At 42.8% G+C, this 13,332-nt stretch overlaps 1 protein-coding gene across 5 annotated transcripts in view; it reads left to right on the top strand.

Moving 5' to 3' along the window:
- The window catches only part of fnip1 (folliculin interacting protein 1), a 131,054-nt gene that overhangs the window by 75,661 nt on the left and 42,061 nt on the right, over positions 1-13,332 (top strand). For 4 of the 5 annotated variants that reach the window (XM_085995711.1, XM_085995716.1, XM_085995713.1 and 1 more), the window contains 4 exons: positions 3,495-3,595; positions 5,062-5,136; positions 9,205-9,293; positions 12,073-12,162. In XM_085995711.1, coding sequence (XP_085851837.1) covers positions 3,495-3,595; positions 5,062-5,136; positions 9,205-9,293; positions 12,073-12,162 — 355 coding nt within the window. The remainder of the gene's footprint in view (positions 1-3,494; positions 3,596-5,061; positions 5,137-9,204; positions 9,294-12,072; positions 12,163-13,332) is intronic. The other variant, XM_085995712.1, reaches the window with a different exon arrangement.

Below are 13,332 nucleotides of genomic sequence, written 5' to 3'. Positions count from 1 at the left end.
CAAACATCACAAAGATTGACAGCGGGTCGGTATCCCGCTGTAAACCCGCCTCTCTATTTTCCCAAGTGTCGGGACTGTCATCCCTGAATAAACCCGACACCAAGCGGCGGGTCAGCCAATTTAGATACATAAAAGCTTGTTAAAAGGTAGGTAAGCACCATTTTCCCATGAACTTAACATTTTACCAGGTTTTTAACGAGGTTCCCGGAGAGCGGGTATCACGTCGGGTAAGTATGTTGTGTTATCAATGACTCTCCATTGCTGTGAATAGGTGACAACTGCAAAAGTGGTATAAAACCTAACCTGGAATTTTTTGAGGATGTAACTGGTAAAATCGATAAGGGAGAACCAGTGGATGTGTATTTGGACTTTCAGAAGGCTTTCGATAAGGTCCCGCATAAGAGATTAGCATGTAAAGTTAAGGCACATGGGATTGGGGGCAAGGTATTGACTTGGATAGAGAACTAGTTGGCAGACAAAAAGCAAAGAGTTGGAATAAACGGGTCTTTTTCTGAGTGGCAGGCAGTGACTAGTGGGGTACCGCAGGGATTGGTCCTTGGACCCCAGCTATTCACTATATATTAATGATCTAGACAAGGGAACTAGATGTAATATCTCCAAATTTGCAGACGACACAAAGCTGGGTGGACGTGTGTGCTGTGAGGAGGATGCCGAGGAAACTCCAGGATGATTTGGACAGGTTGGGTGATTGAGCAGAAGCATGGCAAATGCAATATAATGTGGATAAATGTGAGGTTATCCACTTTGGTGGCAAAAACAGGAAGGCAGATTATTATCTGAATGGCAATGGATTGGGAGAAGGGGAAGTGCAACGAGACCTGGGTGTCCTTGCGCACCAGTCGCTGAAGGTAAGCATGCAGGTGCAGCAGGCGGTTAAGAAGGCAAATGGTATGTTGGCCTTCGTAGCGAGAGGGTTTGAGTACAGGAACAAGGATGTCTTGCTGCAGTTGTACAGGGCCTTGGTGAGACCACATCTTGAGTATTGTGTGCAGTTTTGGTTGCCTTGCCTGAGGAAGGATGTTCTTGCCATGGAAGTAGTTAAGCGAAGATTCACCAGGCTGATGTCTGGGATGGCAGGAATGACGTATGAGGAGAGATTGGGTCGATTGGGCTTATACTCGCTGGAGTTTAGAAGAATGAGAGGGGATCTCATTGAAACTTATAAAATTCTGACAGGACTGGACAGACTAGATGCAGGAAGGATGTTCCCGATGGTCGGGAAGTCCAGAACCAGGGGTCACAGTCTAAGGATAAGGGGTAAGCCATTTAGGACAGAAATTAGGAGGAATTTCTTCACCCAGAGAGTGGTGAACCTGTGGAATTCTCTGCCACAGAAGGCAGTAGAGGCCAATTCATTAAATATTTTCAAGAAGGAGTTGGCTAAAGGGATCCAGGGGTATGGGGAGAAAGCAGGGACAGGGTACTGAATTTGGATGATCAGCCATGATCGCATTGAATGGCGGAGCAGGCTTGAGGTGCCAAATGGCCTACTCCTGCTCCTATTTTCTATGTTTCTATTTCACAGCTGTTCATTTCCCAATTGTAGAATCTGGAGCCTTCATGATTTGGTACGCACTTTTGAGCTTTATGCATTTTGGAAGTGTTTGGAGTAAACTCTATTTCCACTGTCACCTCCTTGGAGCAACCTCTCACCATTGACCGATTGCTTCTGTCATCTCAACTTCAGCTGCCATCTATTCCAGCAGTATCGGTGCCCTTGAAACTATCTCACCTTGGTCCTCAGAATATTACCATGATCATCCCCAACACCAACATCAGGCACACCAGCAGCACCAACAACAACACCAACCTTCTCCGCAATCACCTGATGCTACACAGGACAGAGGGCATCAGCACCCGACAACATTGCTGCCTGGGTCGCCAGCGATGGCTTCACCATAGCCAGATTTACTTCACTTGACGCTGTACACCCTGACTGCCACATGATGTGCCAGGTTGGCATCACCCCACACTAGCACCATAAAGGATCCCTACAATATCCAAGCCATTCCTTTCACACTCATCACCATTGCGGGGGGTACCGTTATTTCTCACCATTCACTGCAACTCAATAAGCCACTTCCAAAGCTGCACACACATCTGTCCAAGAACGCAAAGTGTTGAAAATAAAGATTTCAGTGTTTGACACCACATTACCAGAAACTTCACATGAACATTGGCTAAACCATGCAAATGCCTACCCTTGTGTGTTCTCAGTTGGTATGCTTGCAGTCAGATGAGGATGAGTGTGAGGGGTGGCTAGTGAGATGGGAAAGTGATAATGTAGATAGAGAGGGATGGGTGGAGATGCAAGGAAAGTTGGTGTGAATAAAGATGTGCAGCAGTAAGGTAGGGAAGGCAGAGTGATGGGGATATGATGAGTGGCACAGCAGGATGAGGTTGAGTGCGGCTTTGCAGTAACGTTTCGTGATCTACTCAGATAATTGAAAGGTTTGCGCCACTGCAGCCTGGTACTCCTGACGACATCCCTGCTTGTGTCCTCCTCTGCAATGTGCAACCAGGCTGCGTTGGTCTCCTGGGGAGGTCTTTTCTGCCCATTTGAAGGGAAGAGGACCTCCCTGTGTGCTGTGACTCCCTCCATAAGCATATGGAGCGCCTGGGTGCAGCCGTGCACCTCTGGCAGTGCTTGTCAGTGTTTGCTGTAGAACACTGATAGCACAACTGTCAAAATCAATTTGGACATGGTCCCTTTAAGGAAACCGGCTGATAACGCATTATCAAATGACGTCATCAGATCCGCTTCCTTTTAATTGGCCGGGAACCTCGCAGGGTGGGCTTAACAAGCCCAGTCAATGGAAAATTCCTCTGTAGAGAGAACAAGCCAATGTCGACTCGAGAAACTGATAGCCAAGTTCCGCACCCATGAGGACGGCCTTAACCGAGATCTTGGGTTCATGTCACGCTACATGTAACCCCACCTGATGCAGGTCATCCAGACTCGAGTCGACATTGGCTTGTTCTCTCTACATAGATGCGGCCGGACCTGTTGTGATTTCCAGCCAAAAAAAATGTTTTTTGTCTTTTTTTTGTTTTTCATACAGACCCCAGCATCTGCAATATTTGACCCCTTGTGACCCCACCTCATTGTTCTTTGATGTAATGTTTCCCTGACTGACCTGTTTGGACACCATTCACACCTTTGACTGCTGTGATTATCTCTCTGCCGAGGTGTGATAAATGGCAGTTGGAAAGGTTACCTGTAAACATCTGACATGATTCTCTGACTATATAAGCTGTGTCTTTATGCATTTCTCCACTTCACCTGAAGAAGGAGCAGCGCTCCGAAAGCTTGTGATTTCAAATAAAGCTGTTGGACTATAACCTGGTGTTGTGTGATTTCTTACATTACATAATATATACAGTCCTAAAGTAATATCTAACCAGTAGTCTCTGTTTTACAGCATCTTTAAATAGATGTCGGGGTATTCATTTTTATTAATTTGACTTTCCAGAATTCTCGACCATCCTCTGATGCCAACATGCTTGGTGAGATGATGTTTGGTTCCGTGGCAATGAGCTACAAAGGTTCCACATTAAAAATCCACCAGATACGGTGAGAGGACTTTGTGTTCTAACAAGCTGTAAAATCTTTTTGTTATGTAATCATTACACGTTGGCAGTTTCTAAAGCTCCTAAAAACGAAAACTAATTTTCAGCTGGATTTACTCGGTAAAAGATTGGTCCAGCCAAAGTTTAAAGTTTTTTTCTGATGTTCACAGCAGTTTCCATGTTTTAGGATTAATTAACTGGCTCCATAAAGGGGATGTATAGTCCACTGTGTTGACTCTGCATTCATAAAAGTTACAAAAGATGATGTGTGTATTCCAGTCTGTGTGTCTCAGTCAATCCTTGAACTATGCTTTATGCTTCAGATTTGCTGGTTAGAGGCTGCCAGCCAGTATACTTTTAGTGTACATGTATCGATTTAATTTTCTTTTCTAGCCCCCATCCCACCCCATGCCCTGAATGGCGGCAGTGAAAACTGGCCCTGGACAGCACTCCCGCTTCACATGATATCATGGAACTGCCCCCCACTACATTAAGGATGGGAAGACTGCAGAGAATATCTGGCCCTGAAATTCCTGTAGGCAGCTCAAGTGCAGCAGAGCACAACCCCTGTCTGTCCGTCCATGTGCAAAGGCCCAGATCCCATCCCAAATTGCAAGGACAGGGCCATTTGCTGAGCTGAGATGAACACATTGCACCTGCAAGGATGCTTAAATGGCGCTTGCCCCAAGCTGCCTGTTGGAGTGGTGCCATTCTACTCTGGCATTGAGGAGGAGGCCTGGCAAGGGCCTAATAAGCTTTGCTTTTCAGTCATATTCCCAAAATGGAACAAGCTGGCATCTTTGAGGAAATAATTAATACCCTCTGGGATGGGTTTATCTTTCCCTAGTAAAGTTTGGAGATCTTTTTAAGGTTCTCAACTGGCATGACTTCCCTGAGGACTTTTATTGGTGGAATTTCCCATGGTAGCCTGGGAGCTGGCCCAGGCATACCCCCCTGATATCGGTACGTTTAACTTTAAATGTTTGGCTGCTCCCTTGGGGGTGGGGGGGGATCTCTTCCCCTTCCTGTAGCCCAGGAATTTTGGGGCCTCTCATGTTTTCCCTGAGTTTAAAGATGTTTCCACCTATAACAGTTAAGACTTAAGGCAATTTAGTAGAATTTACTTTCCTTGTAAATGCATGACTTATTACAGTTCAGTATTCTTACAGTCCAGTATTTTAGGAGTAGTTTATATTGCTTTCTAGCATTTCAACTTAGTGTAAAATCGAACCTGTTGAAGGTTTTGTATGGGCAGTAGCCTCTACTCTCAACTTTAGTGTCCAAGGGAATAAAAAGTCACGTGTATTCAGAGGTCTTCATTTAGACTAAGTCTGCCATTTGTATATCTGATATAAAGTAAATGGTGGTACCACTTCTACATTCAAAGGAATTTGCACAGTGAAGATTTGTTTTTGATTATCAGTGAGTTATTTCCCAAATAATTGAATCTTGCTGATTTTTCTCTTCCAGGTCTCCACCCCAGCTAATGCTCAGCAAAGTTTTCACAGCTCGTACAGGAGGGAGTGTCACTGGAAGTCTCAATACGTGGGTACCATTTCAATTAAATAAGCAACATTTTTTGTCATTAAATTTTACATATCCTATATCAAGATTTTTTGAGAATAAAATTGTTCATTTTTTTTTTTTTAAAAAGGCCATCCAAAAAAAATGAGAAGGAAAAAATGAATGCTGGAAATCTGTAATAAAAACAAAGTGGTAGAAATGCACAGTAGGTCTGTCACATCTGAAAGTAAAACAGGTTAATATCTTGATGCAAGATCTCACTTGAAACACCAACAAGTCTCATTTTCAGATGCTGACTGATCTGCTATGCCTCTATTGCATTTGCTTCTTTACCCAAGGAAGGAATGAGCTTTAAAAAGAAAAACTGAATGTGGGCAATCTGCTCTCAGGCCTCCAACATTGCTGTGAACTGTCCAGCAAGAGACATACTCGTGTTCCAGAAGTTACACTCCAGCATTTTTGTTACCGCCTGCCCCTTCTCCTGTGGGAAAGTGCATTGCCTCTGCTTGCTGTCTCCTGAGAGTGATATGTGAAGAGATCAGGTATTTAGTAATGAGGAATTGAACCTGCATCCTACTTTTTGGTGTAGAGGTGCACTATGATGATGACTCTCAAGAGATTAATAGTCTGTTGCTAGCTGCTTAAACACTTTTGGATCTACTTTACTTTGGGCATAAGCAAATACTACTGGTGTCCTTTGCACCCTGTAATAACTAGACTTTGCAGGAGGTCTGCGAAAATGTAAGATTTGATTAGGTAGCTTATGCTTGCATAATCATTGAAATATAATAGTTAGCATCAAAATCCAATTATCTTTTCAAGCTAAAAGTGAACATGTTTCTCAGTGGGGCCGATTAAGCTATTGTATAAAGCATATAAAGCTTTCCTTAAATGTAAGCAGCAGATACTGCATTGGGCTCCTCCAGAAAGCCTTTTCAGTTCGGGTGCTGATTGCAGACTATGTCCTTTGCCTCAGTGTTCTATCCTACTGCATATTTGACGTCAGTTGTGTTGTGCTACTGTGCTGCTCGGTACAGTACCCTTTTAAAGTAGGGAGCCTTATATTTTATGTTGTAGTTATGACTTTGTTTCACCATTTTTTGCAACCCCATGTAGTGTTCTCAATCTGAAAGCATTCACCAGTTCCTGGCATTTTATGTTTATCCAGTTATCTTTGACTGTAGAAGCAGTGTGATACCATTTTTTTTCTCCAAAGGATTATATTTGACTTTTGCAAGATGTGACTTGGTAACAGTTGCTATTGTTTTTCTCTTTCCAAATTAATTCAAAAAAGGTCAAAAATTTGTTTCATGGTGACAATTTGATTAAAATGATTCATTCCAATGGCAGCATTCAAACACTCTTCCTACTCAGATAAACCAAGAAGCCAGTGCTCTATTGTATAAATAGACATTGCATGAGTTTTGATGAGATACCATCAGTTGACTTCTCCTTTACCTCTATCCAGTGATCATAGTATCATAAGGTTTAGATTAGCTATGGAAAAGGACCAGGAGCAATCTAGAGTAAATACTTAATTGGAGGAAGGCCAATTTCAGTGGGTTGAGAACGGATCTGGCCCGGGTAAACTGGAATCGAACAATGGGCTGCCTTTAAAGAGGCGATGGTTTGGATACAGTCGAGGTACATTCCCACGAGGGAGAAAGGTAGGGCAACCAAAGCCAGAGCTTCCTGGATGACGAATGAGATAGAGAGTAAGATGAAGTAGAAAAAGGGGGCATGTGACCGATGTCCGGTTGAGAATACAAGTGTGAAGCAGGCTGAATATAGAAAGTTCAGAGGGGAAGTGAAGAAGGAAATAAGAGAGGGTATGAGAATGGACTGGCAGCTAACACAAAAGAGAATCCAAAAGTCTTCTATAGGCACATAAATCATAAGTAAGAGGAGGGGTGGGCCAATTAGGGAGCAAAAAGGAGACCTATGCATGGAGACAGAGGGCATGGCTGAGGTACTAAATGAGTACTTTGCATCTGTCTTTACTAAGGAAGAAGATGCTGCAAAAGTCATAGTGAAAGAGGAGGTTGTTGAGATACTGGATAGGATAAAAATTGATAGAGGAGGTACTAGAAAGGCTGATTGTACTTAAAATAGCTAAGTCACCAGGGCCAGATGGGATGTATCCTAGGATGCTGAGGGAGGTAAGGGTGGAAATTGCAGAGGTACTGGCCATAATCTCCCAATCCTCCTTAGATATGGGGGTGGTGCCAGAGGACTAGAGAATTGTTCAAAAAAGGGTGCAAGGCTAAGCCCAGCAACTACAGGCCAGTCAGTTTAACCTCGGTAGTGGGAAAGCTTTTAGAAACGATAATCTGGGACAAAATTAACAGTCACTTGGACAAGTGTGGATTGAGGAAAGCCAGCATGGATTTGTCAAAGGCAAATCGTGTTTAACTAACTTGGTTGAATTTTTTGATAAGGTAACACAGAGGGCTGAAGTGCTCTTGCAGAGAGCTGGCATGGGCTCAACGGGCCAAATGGCCTCCTCCTGTGCTAGAATCATTCTATGATTCTATCTCCAGAGAAGGATCTCAATCTAAGCCTTAACATGTTGAATGAATAAATCTCACCATTGTTGCTTAGTTTGTTTTCAATTTTATCCAATGAGTTTGGCTGCAGGCTACCATGTTTAAATACAGGAAACTTTGGTTTATCTGGAGGTTAACTGTCTGGAATGCTCGAGCCACCAGCAAAAATCAGGAGCCGTTTCGTTAGGTTTTTTTTCTTTTCGTTGCTTTTTTTTTCACCAGTCAGGCTCTGCAAGGTCTCGCTGAAGCTGTTGCTAAGCTACAGAGACGCTTGCAAGGTACTGCCGACTGTTTAGAAGCTGTTGCTAAGCAACAGGGTTTGTTGCCAGATACGGAGCTCAAAATCTCCGTATGTTTCAACATTAGCGCTGGTTTGTCCGGCAGTTTTGATGGGACGGCAACAGCTCGGTCCCGTCGGTGCCGGATATCACAAAGTTTCCTGTAACTAGTGAGCCCCACTGGACATCACCTGGTCAAAACTTGGCAATCTCGTCTACTCATTTTTTAAATGTGAAATCACACTGACGCTTATGTCCTTGGTTGACTTGTAGAAAAGATAGCTGAGTTCTACACTTTTTGTTATATTTTTGGATTTTGATGTTTGTACATTGTTTGGTTAACACTTCTACTCACTGAGCCTAGAACAAAGCAAGAAATAACTATGATGTACTGTTTCATTGATTGAGGCAGGTACACATATTGTTATACTACAATAAGATAAGGGGATGTCAAGGCCAGCAGTGAGATCCAATAAATATCTATAGAAGGGAAGCAGACTCATTAATGAGCAACAAAATCTGAGTGATCTGTACTCTTGTCTCATGAGTGGAGATAATTAACATTTCTTGGCCACGACTTATCTTTTATTCATATTGCACACTCAATGTGAAGACTCAAGTCATTTAAGATAAATATTTATGTTCCCTTTTTGCCTTCCCTTTCTCACACACACACACAATGAAGAAAGGGAGTCACTCATGCAACAAAAAGGGCTACAATTTCTACACTGAACTTTAGAGTAGCTGCCAGCTAACACAAAAAGTAATAGTAAGCCTTATGACAACCTTACTTACCTTAAGGGTGAGATTTTATCAACTGTGGTTGTATCACCCCAAATGTAGTAAATGAAGATATTGATGCACCTGCCACGATTTATATGCTCATTAATATTCTCTCATGTTTCTTGTTGGAGTTTGTGACTTCATCAATTGGATGTTGGACTGTGATCAGCACCTTTTCATTTATGATGATGTTAGAGGGGATAGAGTGCACCCATATTGCTTCCTCTCAAATTGCCTTCAGGCAACAATTTTAAAGTGTAAATCGGGGAAACCAGGAGCAATACAGTGATGCCTTGAAGTTTACTGATGTCTCGCTTTATAGCCTTATAGGTTAAAGAATAATTTAGTGAGATCTGCTACTTTTTCAACTGAGTTCTAACGAACGATGCATGATTATCATGTACTTTATTTTATGTGAGTTTGTTGATGCGATGTCTTTTGATGTTGAAGATTTATGTGTGTGTTTTTAATTGTATTTTAAGGTTACAAGACAGCCTCGAATTTATTAATCAGGACACTACTGCATCAAAACCTTACCCGGATCAAAATGTTCTGATGAACAGTCTTGTAGGTAAGTTATATTGTGACTCAGTTTTGAGGTATATAAATGTTGACACTTTCAGATGTTTGCCTTGGAGGGGGAGTCAATGTTACCGATATGTCTCTTCAATAATGGTGTTTACATGGGGACCTGGACAAGGCAGTTAGCAACTAGTAAGACTGATGTACAACACTGGACTTGATATCTAAATCATTAGGGTGTCTGGCATATCACAAGCTGTCCTGTGGAGATCCATTATGTTGCCACAGTTGTGCTTCTCCAACTGATGGAACTGCCATTTCATAGGACGTCTGTGGTATGCTTTAAGATTCTGCTCATTATCCCACTCTTGAGCAGTTCATGATAGCTATTGTCTGCCTAGCTGGTACTGAATCCCATGCTTTTCCATTGTCTAATGACTGACGACCATTATCATCCTCCTGGGAGTCACAGAAATCACAGAAACCCCACAGTGCAGATAGAGGCCATTTCGGCCCATCGAGCCTGCACCGACACATATCCCACCCGATCCCCGTAACCCCTACACCAACACATGTCCCACCCTATCCCCACGTATTTAATCCCCCTAACACTAAGGGTCAATTTATCATAGCCAATCAACCTAACCGCACATCTTTGGACTGTGGGAGGAAACCGGAGCACCCGGAGGAAACCCACGCAAACACGGGGAGAATGTGCAAACTCCACACAGACGGTCACCCGAGGCCGGATTCGAACCCGGGTCCCTGGCGCTGTGAGGCAACAGTGCTAACCACTATGCCACCGTGCTGCCCCAGTGTGGGAGTTGGTGGGGTCATTTTTGGGTAATTTGCTTTGAACTGACATGCCTCATAATGGTAGTGTGAAACCAGATCAGCCTAATACCTGAACCAGGCAGGTCCTTAGTGTTCCAAGGCACTGTTGATTGACCAGCCAACCTGGCTCACCAATAGGATTTGGTGAGGTGGACCTGTCACTGATTGTGGCAATTCTTCCTACCCAGATAAGCCTAGAAACCAATGTCCTACTGGTAAACATCCTACTGTTTGTCCGTTAAGGTAATCCTAGTTTACCTGTACTTCATTCTGGTAAACTGCACAATCTTAGCTGGTTAAACTCTAGCAGGAGCCCTGTACACACGGGGTGGGGGAAGAGATGTCCTTGGGCCGTAGCTGCTGCCAGTCTACACCTTGGCTTCCTATGAAGTTGCATACTTTGAAGGCATTAATTTTTCTCCACACCCTTCTTGTGCGGGTATGCCGAGCCCTCTGCCTCTTTTAGAGATGAGGCTCACCAATGTGAGAAATTCCACACATACATTCATATCCAACCATTGTGTAACACAACTTGTAGGAATAGTCATTCTTGGTGTGCATTACAAAGAGCCAGTTCGGCCACGATGAGCTGAATGGCCTCATTCTGTGCTGTAAATTTCTATGGTACATTGCCTGTGCATCTGAGTTTTATCCTCAAAATTAAAAACAATAATTTTTTTCTCCCTTAGCATTATGGTTGGTGTGGTAAATAAGTGATATTCTCCAGGCTTTTGTGTGTGTCACTCTGATCCTGCCATTGGTACTTGAGTGACACCAGCCCAAGGATGAATGCCCCTTTGTTTTTCTTCTCCATCGCCACTTTAGAATGGCCAAGGTTAAAAACACGAGTTTGCAAGATTGCAGACATTAACCGATATCCGTGATGATGTGTAGTGACACACATTGGTCCTGCAGTGTCTTATGACACCCTGATTTTTTTTAATTTAATGTGAGTGAGAAATGGTAACATTTTAATAATCAAAATATTAAAGGGAGCAGTACAAACCAGAGTCTAGATAAATGCAATCAGTGGTGCATTTTCTCATGTTGAAGCTCGTAGAGGGGTTAAAATGTAAAAATGCATTAGCCATGTGGATGCGATTATGCATGTAGCTGTAACTTGAACTTTGCTTTTTTTGGTTATTGTCCTGTTCTCTAGATTGTTTCTGCTTATTTTCCCCACATTTCTGTTAATCCATTGATGACTGCATTCATTTTCTGATATAGTAGAAATATTATGATGAATAGAATTGAAAATTTTAAGCGATGAATAATACAAAATTTTAATTTAAAAAACATATTGCTTTATATGCAATCTTTTAGTCAGGTGCATAGATTTCTAGCTTGGTCCTCATGGTCTTTATGATTGTATTTTTTCCCAGCGGATGCGGAGGCGTGGGAAGGAGAATGTAGCTTCCAGTTATAACCTAATGACTTAACATGCAGCCTCTAGGGCAGAGGTGGGGGAGGGTATTTTTTGCACTTCAGATTTATCATTGCAATTTCATATTTGATGCAAACTACTCCCCAGGCTAAAGAAATAAATGTTTTTCCTTGTATCGATTGATCCCGTTTTCAACATGCAATAACTGAAGTATTTTCCCCCCACAATATCTGCTTTTAGTCCATGTATTCAAGGCATCCTCAAGAGGTCTATCTGTTTTTATTTGAATTTTGGTAATTTTATTTCTTATAAGATTTCTTTCTCTGTCACTAGTGGGCCTCCTGTTTAGATGTGAACGAAAGTCTATTTGTTTTAAGCCTTTTTGTCTTTTCAAAACAGAAATTTGGTGGGCAAGGGAAAAGTGTGTCTACAAAAATAATTTTTGACCCAGAAATAATTCTAAGCTTGTATAATTTTATTTTAATTCTAGCTTTGTTTCTGGTTTCAAAAGGGATTCCATGTGGTGTTCTAACTTGTGTCTGATGGCTTACTAATCCCATTCTTCTGTCTTGTGTTTTTTTTCTATTTTTGTTACAATTTTGCTCCATAGGTTTTTCGCAGCTTTGCAGCCCTAGGCGGGCACCAGGTGTTTCTGAGCCAGCACCGCTCCGTCTGATCCGGAGCGCTTCTTTCTTTGCAGGTTTGCATAGTGTCTCTGGGTTCTGGACTCTGTGTGTCGGTGTGCATTAGCTGAGCATGATTTTGCAGCAGTGGAAATGAGGTTCTTAATTTCTGTAAAATAAAACTAAAATATTTGACCAAAGTGCCAAAAAAGGGCTGTTGGTCATCCAGAGATTATTCCCAAAAGGTGATGTTAGATCACATCTCTCTCTCTTCTCGCTCCCACTCTCCCTCCCACCCGCCATGCCATGGGACTGCATATGCATCTATCTATCTATATATATATATTAAAAAGCGGTCGATCTGTCCTTCTGTCTGTCTGTCCTCGAGTGTGCGTCTGTCCGGCTATGTGCTCAAAAGTTATACCGCGTACCCACGCGCGCGTTACCTCCGAAGAAAGCTTACGCTTCCGGGACGCTGGTAAGCGTATTTACTTTTCGGTCGGACGAAAATTGTTCGCGCCTTATGCAAAAAACCTTCAAAATTAAAGTCATTATCTGCTAGCATTGATTGACTGACGTCAAGGTTCGACCAATCCTGTGCCGTCACGATTGACCAATCCTACAGTACGGTCCCCTGATGGTTGGCCAATCGGTGTGTGTGTGTGTGGGCGGGACTAATCGTTTTCATCTCGGGGATCTGGCAGCCATTGTTTCAGTGCCATGCCTTCAGCTTCCAGCTCAAACTACTTTGAAAGTTAGTATCTCTTTTAAAAATAACATAAGATTTACCAAAAACGTTTTATAAGTACTTTCACTTTCATCTTTCAAGGTATTAAGTGTGTGTGTGGGCGGGACTAATCGTTTTCATCTCCGTGATCTGCCAGCCATTCTTTCACTGCTTGCAGCTCAAACTACTCTCCTTATCCAGCTTTGAAAAAGTTGGTATCTCTTTTAAAAATAACATAAGATTTACCAAAAACGTTTTATAAGTACTTTCACTTTCATCTTTCAAGGTATTAAAAGGTAGAAATGTTGCCCGCCAGCAGATTCACAGAGGGACACAGACAGGGCCCAAAGCCTGGCACTCGATTTAAACCGCCCAGCCCAAAACAGCCCTGGCAAAGCCGGGCTCCCCCCAGCTAGTTGTTTATATAAAAGAAGAAAAATATTCTCTCTCTCTTTCCGCCCCCCCCCCCCCCCCTGCTCTTCCCACCCCCCGGCTGGTGCTCTGTCACAACAACAACTTG

The sequence above is a fragment of the Somniosus microcephalus genome, chromosome 8 (genome assembly GCF_052327205.1).
Source record: "Somniosus microcephalus isolate GS21.2 chromosome 8, FLI_Smic_1.0, whole genome shotgun sequence".
Taxonomy (NCBI): Eukaryota; Metazoa; Chordata; class Chondrichthyes; order Squaliformes; family Somniosidae; genus Somniosus; species Somniosus microcephalus.
Note: the sequence above shows the minus strand (reverse complement) of the source record. Positions and strands in the feature narration are given on the sequence as shown.